Here is an 11,917-nt window from a genome sequence, read left to right as displayed (position 1 = left end):
TCAACAAATGAGTGAATAAAAATCGTACAAAGCATTTTCCATGCTGTAATGTAATTCTTTCATGTCCTGAGGTTTATTTCGCGCAAATGGAGTGGGGCGATGAAGGCAATAAACAAAATCGCCCAACCGACACTGTGTTTCAGATATTCCAAAGTAGTCCAAAGTGAAGAGTGTTTTTAGTTCGTCGATTGTCAAAGCTACCGGGGCCTTGGGTTTATTTCCCTTTCCTTGCTTCTTTAGTTGTTTTTGTTTGGACTATAAAAGAACCTCTCTGGTTTTCTCAAATACCAGGGCGTTTGTTATTCTTGCGGAATAGCCCTTAGCGTTCCAAGCTAGTCACTAAACTTCGAAGGAAAGTCGGGTCGTATTCATTGCCGTCTTTAGTGCGGACGGTGATGATAAATTGGTTGATGTATTCAGTATTCATTCAGCTCAACCGCTGGAATAACTTCCATTTTCCTGTCTTCGACCTTCGTTTTCAAAAGTCGTTCAAGCAATCGTACATCTAGTTCAGTTTTTTGAGCCGCATTTCTGTTTTCGTGTTCGAAAATAAATTCCTCAACTGAGCAAACAGAAGCAAACCGGCCATTTTTCAAAGCGCGCAGTTTTTGTGCAACGGCTGTCGGATGACGTTCCATTCGATACGTTCATTCATCACTAGTGAAATTTCGTCGTTCGCGTTGCTGATTGGACTAACGATATTTCTTCACAGTGAAATTTTGTCCTTCGGGTTCCTGAATGGCTACATTTAGTATCAGTACGAATTTTATTCACTATGATTTTCGTGGATAAACCTCAGTACCTATGAAATAATGTTTGTTATCAATTTTTATTCTCTCTCCACTTGAAAATGATGTGGAGTCATCGAAACGTTGTGTAAAACTTCTTCCGCTCATTTTTCTCTCCTCCGCTTATGCTAAAACTTGTAAACAGGAAAGATATAACTGTTTCAACAGATTTCGAAAGAAGGACCAATATTACTGATTTCTTTCGTGGCAACAGCCGGTTCCGGTTATTAAATCAACCTCTCTAGCTAATAGCTGTTACAGCCCGCATATGATTGGAAGTTCTCGATTTTCCGCGTCCTCAGCAACTTGAGAACGGACATATGAACACATTTTAGCAATCTTGTATTCATTTGGAACCAACAACAAAACGAATTACGCCTGAAAAAAGTTGCTTTTCAAAATGACGAGTTTACCTCCCAGCGACCTTCCTCCCGTCATATCCCCGACTAAGCAAGCTCTTCGTTTCTTCCTAGAGAAGAAAGAAGAGGAATTTAAGCATTTGAATGGACGCCTAGACGTTTACATAAAAAAGGTTAAAACTTTGGAGGCTTCGAACAGCCAGCTGACAGCCGAGAAGAACAAGTTGACAGTCGAGATCAATAAATTGAAGACGAGCAAAGAAACAGAGATTATATATAAGCAGTCTGAACCGATGCTGGAGGATGAAAATCAACTGTACAACAAGATTTTACTGGAGGGGGCCAGCATTCATGACGAGAAAAGTAAAAACAGTGCACTGGTTGATGAATACAAGAAACAGTAAGTAATATTATGTTTTTTACATACTTTTCTTGTGTTTTAGAGTAACAGACCGGGTGTCACCCTAAGAGGGTCCAACACAGGTTTGGCGGGATGCAGGATGGGGCTTAAAATCGAGACGGAATGTGGAATATGAAAAATTTTAAAGGCGGGATGCGGGATGAAAATACGACGGCGAGACCGGGATATTCTCCGTTTCCGTAGGCGGGATACGGGATAGGACAGTTAAATGCGGGATAGCAAGTAACCTTACGTTATGAGTTGAAGAGCTTTAATTTGCTTGGAGAATGAAAAAATTGGCCAAAAGACCCTAAAAGACCCTTAGAAACTACGCAAAAAAGTAAAATACTCGGAACTATGCCGCTCACGCAACTCACTGTTTGTCCTCTCGGAGTAACACGTGACGCGGATTAAAAGTAAGTCGATCTCTTTCAACCACTTTGCGTTCGTTGACACGAGCGCGATGGCGACATCGTCTCACTCTGCCAGCCTCATCTGAAACGGCTCTGACATAATAAACTGCGTTGCAATTTATTATGAAAAGGGAAGCTTTGGAAACAGTTTTCTCTGCGTAAGGAAAGAATTCGGGCAGTTACTGAAGAAGGATAAAACGCTAAGGAAAATCCGGGAAAACGTCATGTTAGTTTGTAAGTTGTACCAATCCAAAAACTATGGAAAAGATATATTGATGACATTTTCTCCCTTTTTGGGACAGCGATAAAGCAGAGGTGGACCATTTTATTAAACGAGCTAATAAATTCTACCCTACCATCAAATTCACGGCTGAAATATCAGAGAACGAAGAGGGTCATGAAAGGGAGGGGGTGGCAATCTCAATTCACAGTCCAAATTTGGACAAAATCTCAGTCCTAGTGGCAAGCTTTCAAGTTTGTTAGAAATCGCAGTCCCTGCTACTAAAATCCTATCACCTGCCAAATGAAAGCGTTCTGAATGCAGTGGCCAGGAACGCCATTCTCCGCTATTCAAATCGAATTCTCAGCAAGGACTCTTTATTCCCATTCCCAGTAACAAAATCCCAGTTCCAGTGATTCCCACCGAAAAATCAAGCCAATCCGAGCTCCCGTTTTACCCCTTCATGACCATCAACGAAATCACTTTCCTCGACAAAGTAGTTAAAACTCATTATAAGCCGACTGAAACCTTTCAATATACATACTTCAACTCATGCGGCCACCCCGCAGGCGTAAAAAATGGCTTAATTAATGGTGAAGCAATGAGACTTCTTAGGACTAACTCTTCGAAAACAACATGATTTGAAGAGAGCCTTGAGGAGTTCAAACATCGTCTGAGAGCGCGAGGCTATCCAAACACAATCATAGAAAAAGGACGAGAGGTTTTTTTCCTTTTGTCACTACGTACCACCCAGCAGTTAAAAATCTTAAACGGACGTTGATGGAACAATGGAGCCTAAAAGCTCCCATAATATCATACAGAGGTAAATCTCTTAAGGACACGCACGTCCGCGCAAAAATATAATTTTAAGACTCTCATGCAGAACACACCAATGGAGTACGCGCAGGCCTGCATGTTATTAACTTCTATCTAGAAATATAAGCACATAATGTTCACTCATGTCAATCCCCTGTAAGTGGCGTTTTCAGTCTAAATGAACTTTTGTGTCTACGTCAAGTCATGACATCACTGCTTAATGAGAGTTCATCTTTGGTAATGTAGAAGCTATACAAATGGTTGATCAGTTGAGTTGGAGCAAAGTGGTTTCAACCAGGCGGGATCGGGATGTAAATGCACATTGCGGCGGGATGGCGGGATGGAATAAAAAATAGCGGAATTTGAAAGTTTGTAGAAATATACTCACCAGTTTTGTACAATATGTCATTATTTTTTCATTGCCGATTGCAAGAGTTAAGCTTTAAATTTAATTCCTGCATACCTCGATATCCATTAATTTTCCTCACGGATTCCGACCTTTGTTAATTACACACAACTGATGCAGAAGTTCCATTTCAACGACACACTGCGAACATTGATGTGGAACAAAAATATTTATAGCATTTCGTGCCACTCGAGCGCCATCTTGTGTTTCATACACAGGGTACCCATACAAGAAATATTAGATCCCAACCAATTCTCTCCGCGGCCAAATTGATGGCGGACATGTTTTTCGGTAGAACACAATTTTATCAGAGTAATCATGTGCAACGTATTTTTACAGTGGTTCTTCGTTACATAAGTTTGGAAATTTCATGATCTGTTGTTGGCAAGAAGCAGGTGCTACAAAAGCTTGCGACGCAAGCTCATTATTTCAAAGAACATTTTTCCTTGGTCACGAAGCAGATACTTACATTTAAGCCATTGGGAAAGTAGAAAATTGGCGAGCATATTTCATGGCAAATTATTCCTACGAGGTTTTTATTGCTTTTCTGTGGCCATGAAACTCAAAAATGGAAAAAATCCAACATTTGGGCTTGACTCAAGGTTGACACGAGGTTGGCTCGTGGCTCGTGGTTCACTCAGGCTCGCGTTTGGCTAGGGAAATGATATAACTCAATAAATTCAGATATCCATTAAACTTACCATAGAATTTATAACTTCATTTCTGAGTTCAATATTTTAGCCTTCGACGCTAATAGTGTCTTGAACCAACTAACGAGCCCGCGTGTTCTATGACCTAATAACAGTAGCATAATTTAGCAGAACTTGTATTTGATTGCCATGACTTGCCATATTATGCGAGTTTAATGTGCCTACTTACTCCATCACATCGAACGTATTCGATAGCAGCACTGTACAAGACTTATTAGAGATTATTTTTACAGTTGTATTGACAATTAAGACTTGCTAAGAGGTGGCCCCTAAACTCTCTTGTCACTTCAAAGGCTTGATAAAGAGATCGAAGCGCACAAGGTGACTCAAGATGCCTTGAACGTGGCTCAGGGGAAACTTTCTGAAAAAGAAGGACAGCTAGTGGCAAGAAATCAGGAAAATAAGAACTTAGAATCTAAATTACTGGAGCAAAAGAAAGAATGGCAAGAACTTAACGACGCCTTGAAACAAGAGACCCTCTTAAAGATGAAAGTTGAAAGCAAACTAGTGGCAGCAGAACTGGTTTCTAAGAAGAATAGCCATGAGAAGGTAATGGTTTTTAACTATCCACAAAAACATGTGTGTGGTTTTGAAATGACGCTTTGACCTTTGTAAGCTGTGAGAAAACATATTTCAATTTTCTCACATCAGAACCTCTGCAGATTTTAAACAAATTTCTTTTAGATCCATTTATCCTGTACTTAAGATTAAATTTTGGCGTTAAGAGACTAGAAGTATTTCTACTCCCCTCCTGAATGCTGCGTGTAATTAACATTGAGGGTCTCGTGGAAAACTCACTGCCTCCCCTAGGGCCAGTCAATCCATCGAGTGCTTATTGTCTCTTGACTCTTGGGATACTAATCCATCTCAAGGTTATCTCGAGTTCTAACGTTTTCGGTACTCATTTGTACACCTGGGTGTAGAGAGGCACTGTGAGAATGAAGTATCTCGCCCAAAAACACAACCCAATGACCCCAGAACAGGGCGCAAATCCGGAGCGCTCGATCCGGAGTGCAGGGCACTAACCATTAGCCTCTTCCAGTTAGTTGGGCAGCAGCGCAAAAAACGGCGATCGAAAAAATAAGGGATAAGCATGGCGAGAGAAAGCGAAAGAACTTCTAACTAACCATCGTGCCTCCCATACCTACCAGTATGTCATGTATTGTAATCTATCCTCTCTAGGTTATAGTTGAGATCCGCCGCCAGTTACAACAGTCAGAGGAAAAGCGCTTTGAAGTTGAATCGGAAATGAAAACACGTTATGAAGAAATGTTGGCTCGACAGGTGCAAGAACTGAGGAACGAACTTGAGACAAGTCACAAGTCAGAGGTAGTGAGATTAACACAGCTTCTTTAGAATCCACAGCACAAATGTAAGACTGTGCAACCTCTCCCTACGGACAACTCTATTTTACGGACAAAAATTCACTTTTTAATGTGATCCCAAGAAACAGGACTTCAGAAGCCTCTCCTCTAATAAGGACACTCATCTCTGCACCTTGTTCGTGAAAGATGAAGGGCTTAGGGTTATGGTTCTGCGGTTCCAAACACCGAGAAACCAACAGAGGATTAAGAATAAGAGAGTTTATTTCCTAAAAAGGCCTTATCCCTCTCAAGTTATTTTGAAATTACCACTGGTTTCCGAAATCTAAACAGGGACTATAAATAATCAACCCCTTTAGATACTTATAAATAATTTGGTTATTTTAATCACGTGGACAACCTAAGCAGCTTTATACGTATTTCCCGACATCCACCCCGAAAAATCCACGAATCGTCCGAGATAATGTCATTCGCGGTAGAAGTGGATAGAATGTCTACGAATAACTTTACGGGAATTTCCTCGGAAGAGAGGCCTACATTGTGGGAGGTGGCATGTGCGAGTGGCACAGGGCGGTGGAGTTTCTGGAGGTCTCAAATCCTTCATCCTACGGCTATCTGGTTTTGTTCTCGGTAGTCCCGAGTACAACTCCTCGACCGGGTGAAATGAAAAGCCACTTGGTCGGCCTCCCGTGACTAGTTTTAGCCTCCCACGCAGACACACCCAGGGTTCGTCACGAGTCATTTCTCCACCTGGGGAGGGAAGAGTGACGAGCCCCAAGAGCGTCTTCATGGGAGGCTATCCACCAGTTGGGATTCTTAATAGTTTATGTTCTATTTGCAATATTTGGCTATTTATATTTTCTTATACAGAAGACCTCTCTCGCGTTATCCTTCTGCAAGTTCTGACTATGCTCTATCTGAACGGTTCAAGTCTTTCTTAGTCGACAAGATACGACTTATACGGGAATATTTACCTGTTTGCAGTCCTAATACTCCAAATGTACCCTCAGAGAATTCCGCTACCCTGTGCCCCTGTCCTTGTACATTTCTTTTTTTGCTAATGACGATCTGGAATTAACCAGCGGTATCGCTTAAATTGAGGAATGCTTATCCGATCTTGATAAGTAGATGTCTTTAACAAGAGTCTTTATCTGATACGATCCAACCGTCTCCATGTTCCAGAAATATCGGTGTCGTTTTTGATAGTACTATGTCTATGCTCCCTCATGTCAATTCTGTCTGTAAATCTGCCTTCTATCATCTTCGAAACATTTCCCGTATTTCCACTAAAATCACTGAGACCCTAATCCACGCCATGGGACCTCCAAGTTGGATCACTGTAACTCTCTTCTTTACGATGTCCAGAAATATGATATTAAAAAGCTTCAACTTGGTGCAGAATGCCGCGGCTCGACTGATTACAAGCTCTCGCAAGTACGACCAAACCAGCCCTATTTTATTCGACTTGCACTGGCTTCCAGTTTCCGAGCAAATTAAATTCAAAACAATTCTGCTCACCCACAAAGAGGGAAGCAGTGTGGCCCAGTGGTTAGGGCGCTTGCCTTGAGATCCGGAGATCTCGGGTTCAAGACCCGCTCTGACCACTCGCTGAATTTGTTCCCGATAGTCCCTGGTTCAACTTCCCAGCTGCACTTGTAAATAGCCAACTGGTTTGGCTCCGGCCAGTTGGGATTCTTAACAGTTGTTGTTGTTGTGTTCTGTTGTTTCGTTGATTGTTTCATTGGCCCTGAAAAGCCCCTATGGGGAGCGGTCAATTAAGTATGTATTGTATTGTATGTATAAAGCTCTTCACCAGCAGTCTCCTATCTATATTCAAGACCTGATACGCCGTTCAAGAACGCTCCGGTCATCTTCAGCATTACGCCCGAGTTCTGTCAACTTTAATCTCAAGTGGTATGGCTCTAGAGCTTTTGCAGTTTCGGCCCCTGAACTGTAGAACAAACTACCTGATGACATCCGTTCTTGTGACAATTTAAATATTTTTTAACGTAAACTTAAGACTCAGCTTTTTAAAAATTATTTTTAACATGTATGAATTCATTTCCTATCTTTGTAAAGCGCTTAGATCAGAACTGGAAAGGGCTTTTAAAAGTAGTTAATATTATTATTCTTATTATTCAGATTATTATTATTAGGCTCGAAACATTAGCCTGTTTCAGGCTCTCGGTCAGTAGGTACGATCGGAAACGCGGGCCGGTGACAAGCAGGGCCTGGGAGAGAAAAGGGGAGGTCAACTAATTCTGTCCCGGATCCCGCTCGTCGACCCTCCCCCCCCCCCCCCCCTCCTTTTCCCTCCATTGACCGAGAGCCTGGAACAGGCTATTGGAACTTCAGCTGGTAATAAATCTATAGAGATGGTTCCTGTATCAATATTGTTTTTTAGTATTATGAGATGCGGCAGAAGTATTTAACAGCTGTGACAGAATTGACAACTGTTCAAGAACAGAAAAGAACTTGCTCCATGAATGTCGAAAATCTCACATTAGATATGAGAAAGTGGAAGTGGAAGGTAATATAGAAATATAACTTAGGTTGTGTTATATTGGGATCAATTTTTTTTAGCTGGTTGGGTTTTTTAGCGTTCTATTCGGAAAAGACCGTTTTCGGTTGGTTTGGTTGATCAACTTTTTCAACCGGCATTAAACTAGGTTGAAACGGTTCAAAAAGCATTGGCAGCGACCGCTGTCGTTTACGTGGGCCATTTAAAATCTGCCGCGGGCTCCTACCGTGTTGTTTTCCCTCAACTTGTCAACGCTGAGACGTCTGGTAAACCTCAACCTAAACCGGTTGCAGTTGAAACGGTTGATCCCAATAGAACACGACCCTAGTTTCCACTTTTGAAGGTCTTCAACCAGAATGTGTAAGCTCGGGGGTGGGGGGGGGGACTGCCATATAAAAAGGACGGGGGTGTTCGTTGTACCTTTTAGAAGTTAAAAAAGTGGTTTGCGGTACCTTAGGATACTGAGCAGAAAAAATATGACAGGAGACAATGTTTTGCGTTAGAATTGGTACCTCTTAGGGGTGAAAAAAATCCAAGCCACGCCCACAAAACAAGGTCTAGGTAACTCTTAGGCCGGAGTTCTTTTCAAAATCTCCGACGAGTACCCCCGTCTCTCCCTGCGCCTAAAGCTCGTGTAATACGGTCAAAATTGTCATTGCAACTGATAACGCAAACATTGTTTCATTGCGAGTTGTAAAGCTTTTTGCTCGTTTTAGCATTCTTGTTGCAAGTTCCCGCAACATATTAACATGCTGCTAAAAGTTAAACCCTCGTCTAATTTGCGCAGTTTGATTTTGCAACTCGCATCAGAGGTGGTGCTCTTCAACTTGTAATGAAGCAATGATGCACAGCAAGTAAATTAAAAGAAAATCTTGCCCGTATCACTCACCCTCGATCTTTGGACTAGGTGTTTGAACATAAACTAGCAGGTCTTGCACTTTTATGTTATTTTTCAGTGTGAAGTGCTGCAGCAGATGCATACAAAAGATTGGGAAGAGTTGTCAAGTGTCCGAGAAGAAAACAGAAAGTTGGCCATTGATATCGAAAATCTCAAGTTACAGATAGGCCAGTGGGAGTCTAAGGTAAAATGGAAATAAATCTTTTACACTTCGTTTGCTGTAGTGAGAAAAAAAATTCCTTCGGACATGTCTCTCTCTGTTTATTAGAGATAAAAATGTGTAAATTTGTTATTAATTCTCTCAGTATGCAAGCTTGATGCTGAAAATTGAACACTCAGAAACACTTCGAGAAGCCGACAACAGGATGTATGATGAAATAATCGCTCAGAAAGATGAACTTATCAAAAAAGGGACACAGTGGATTGTAACTGAAGAACTGAATGAAGAACTGAGGAAAGTGAATCAAATGCTCGACTCGGATATTACAGATTACAGAAGGATGATAGAAGAAGAAGAAGGAAGGTATGGTAAATTAAACATGATGTAAACAACCTGAAACAACTGAACGCCCGTGAGGCCTTGTAATCTCAAACATATTTTGTCACTATCATGAACGGCCGAAATCTTCAGTGTAATATGAACCACCGTAACTGGATGTTTTTTTTCGCCGTTTTGTGTTTATAACACGTTAGAAAGGAGAAGGTTACATGCTTTATTTTCTACTTTCCTCAAATAGCTTCAAATGGCCTCACTTGCAGTTTACTTTTGTTACCGTTAGAATTTGAGATCATCGAGCAAAATTAGCCATTTCTTACTTTGTTCAGGAAAAACGTTCCCATGAGAACATTTTCCGACATTCAAAGACCAAGTAAGGTTCAAAGCTTCAGTCGTCATGACAACTGCCGCACTTTACATTCACCAAGTTTCAAGGTCCAGCGCGTATCCATCGCTGGACCTTGAAACTCGGTCAAAGAGAAGTAAATTTATCTGTGTGGCCATCGCCGGAGTTTGAGCGTGACTGATACAGGAGAAGTGTGCGTCTATCGGCGAGATGTGAGGTAAGCTACAAGTAGAAATTAATTTCCAGCCTTTCCTTTATTTATGAACGAGTGACAACCTGGGAAGCTGAGAAGTCGCTTAAATCGCGTTAAAGCAGGCAAATACCCGCACAAAAAGCGAGAAAGTCACCAGGACAATAAAGTACGATTTTTTTATTGAGAACGTTTGTGTGTAAATAACTTTTTGAGTCCCTGACTATTCCAGCACTTTTTGAGTGTTTGTTATCGGGGTTCCCATACAAATCCTTATAATTATTACCCTCCGAGCCTGGGCCGCTTGTGGAGCGGAGCGTATTTTGGATGAATGGGCTAACAAGCAAGCGCCGGAGACGCTAACTTGTAGGGGGTTCTAGGGAAATTCTCCGCCAGAAAATTTTGAAATCTTGAAGCTCGGAAATGCTATTTTCAGCATTCTGGACGAGATGTCAACCGTAAAATGACAGATGTTTTACTTATTATTATTATTTTTGCTGAAAGTTGGGGGGCAAAAGTGCCCCCCCTCCCCGCTCATTTCCTTCTTGCGGGTTAACTCTCGTCGAATTAATTTTCATGGACCTCTATCAATAATAAGACATAACGAAAATAAAACTCACGCAAAAATAAAAGGCTACCTCTGAATGGTTACTGGTTAAAAATATGTAAACTGGTAACTAAAACCTAAAGAATCACGTGTGGTCTATATCACCCAATGTACCTTTCTCTCATGTGACCTGCCTTTGCCAGTATTAACCTGGGCTTTAAAATACGTACCATATGACAAACGTCATTTTTTAGGTTGAACATAAAGAAGAAGGGAAGAAGCAGTGAATTGGAAGGAAAGTCAGAAACAGAAACAGAAACAGTGAGAATTGTACGATTAAACGCTTTATTACAATGCTCCTGAATAGAGCGGTTTTCAATTGAGTGTCGAAAGTAATTAGCGAATTGCTTTGGTTTTGCATTACTTCATTCAATGATTGGTTCAAAGTTTTCGCGCCACTTTTTCAACCAATCGTGGCTCGCGCGTGCACATTTTCCCGCGCTTTGTGTCGGCTACGAGTAATTACTTCGAGTTTTGATTGGTTTACTGGATTGCCTCCGTCCTTTTTGATTGGCCAAAGTAATTACTTTGGTTTTGGTTTTACGACACTCGATTGAAACTCACTCTATACAGTTGGTTACAATTTATATACAAAATCAGACCACGTGGTTACATAGGAGATTACATCAATTGACATCAATAGCATGCATTAAAACACTACAGCAAGGATCGTTGAAAAAGTTGTGAGGTTGTTCAACAGCGGAACTAAAGTAAGTAATATGCAGGGTTATAAAATATGTGGCGCTTCAAGTTTTCCAACGAGGTTGTAACGTCATCTAGTCACGTGGTCTCGCCATGTGATCGCTCGCTCTCTCGATCATTAATTTAGTCTTGTGCCACTTATTTCCCTTCTTCGCCGACTGCTAGTGGTAACGCTACATGGGGTCAGAAGTACCAGAAACTGCTATAGATCGATCTCAAGTGTAATTTGGAACGCAGTTGAGTGAAAATTGTGTTAGGGAGTTTGCACGCGTCGCCGTCTTGAGTCTACGCTGAAATGCGAAAGGAAGGAGAAGCCCCTCTCGTCAATGCCTCACCGTCCTCGAGGTTCGCGGATAATGTGTCGCTTTCCCAGAAGTTAGAAAGTAAAGGAAACATAGCAGCCAACTGGAAAAAGTGGTTACAAATCTGGAAAGCGTATGAAATCGTCACCGGGTTAGATAAACAATCTTGAGCACTTCGTGTCGCCACATTTAACACGTGTATTGGTCCGGATGCTTGGAAATACACAATGGATTGCCGTTTTGATCGGATGAATAGAGAGAGAACATTGACAAAGTGCTCGAACTTTGACAGAACTACTGCCTTGGTAAGACGAACGTTATTTATGACAGATAGAAGTTCAATAATCGCCTACAAGAACCTGATGAGTCGATCGATACTTACGTAACAGCGCTTTGCTCCCTCGCCGAAACCAGCGACGTG

The 11,917-nt window shown here is 41.5% G+C and overlaps 1 protein-coding gene across 6 annotated transcripts in view; it reads left to right on the top strand.

Annotated features, from left to right (window-relative positions):
- The first annotated feature begins 1,122 nt into the window (after positions 1–1,122).
- Positions 1,123–11,917, top strand: part of LOC138026496 (lamin-B3-like) — a 71,847-nt gene continuing 61,052 nt past the window's right edge. For 2 of the 6 annotated variants that reach the window (XM_068873886.1, XM_068873905.1), the window contains exons 1-7: positions 1,131–1,547; positions 4,406–4,661; positions 5,295–5,441; positions 7,839–7,964; positions 8,912–9,037; positions 9,159–9,376; positions 10,687–10,762. In XM_068873886.1, coding sequence (XP_068729987.1) covers positions 1,189–1,547; positions 4,406–4,661; positions 5,295–5,441; positions 7,839–7,964; positions 8,912–9,037; positions 9,159–9,376; positions 10,687–10,762 — 1,308 coding nt within the window. In that variant the 5' untranslated portion in view covers positions 1,131–1,188. Of the gene's footprint in view, positions 1,548–4,405; positions 4,662–5,294; positions 5,442–7,838; positions 7,965–8,911; positions 9,038–9,158; positions 9,377–10,686; positions 10,763–11,917 lie in introns of all 6 variants that reach the window. The other 4 variants (XM_068873899.1, XM_068873915.1, XM_068873891.1 and 1 more) reach the window with 4 other exon arrangements.

This window comes from Montipora capricornis, chromosome 2 (genome assembly GCF_036669925.1).
Source record: "Montipora capricornis isolate CH-2021 chromosome 2, ASM3666992v2, whole genome shotgun sequence".
NCBI lineage: Eukaryota > Metazoa > Cnidaria > Anthozoa > Scleractinia > Acroporidae > Montipora > Montipora capricornis.
Note: the sequence above shows the minus strand (reverse complement) of the source record. Positions and strands in the feature narration are given on the sequence as shown.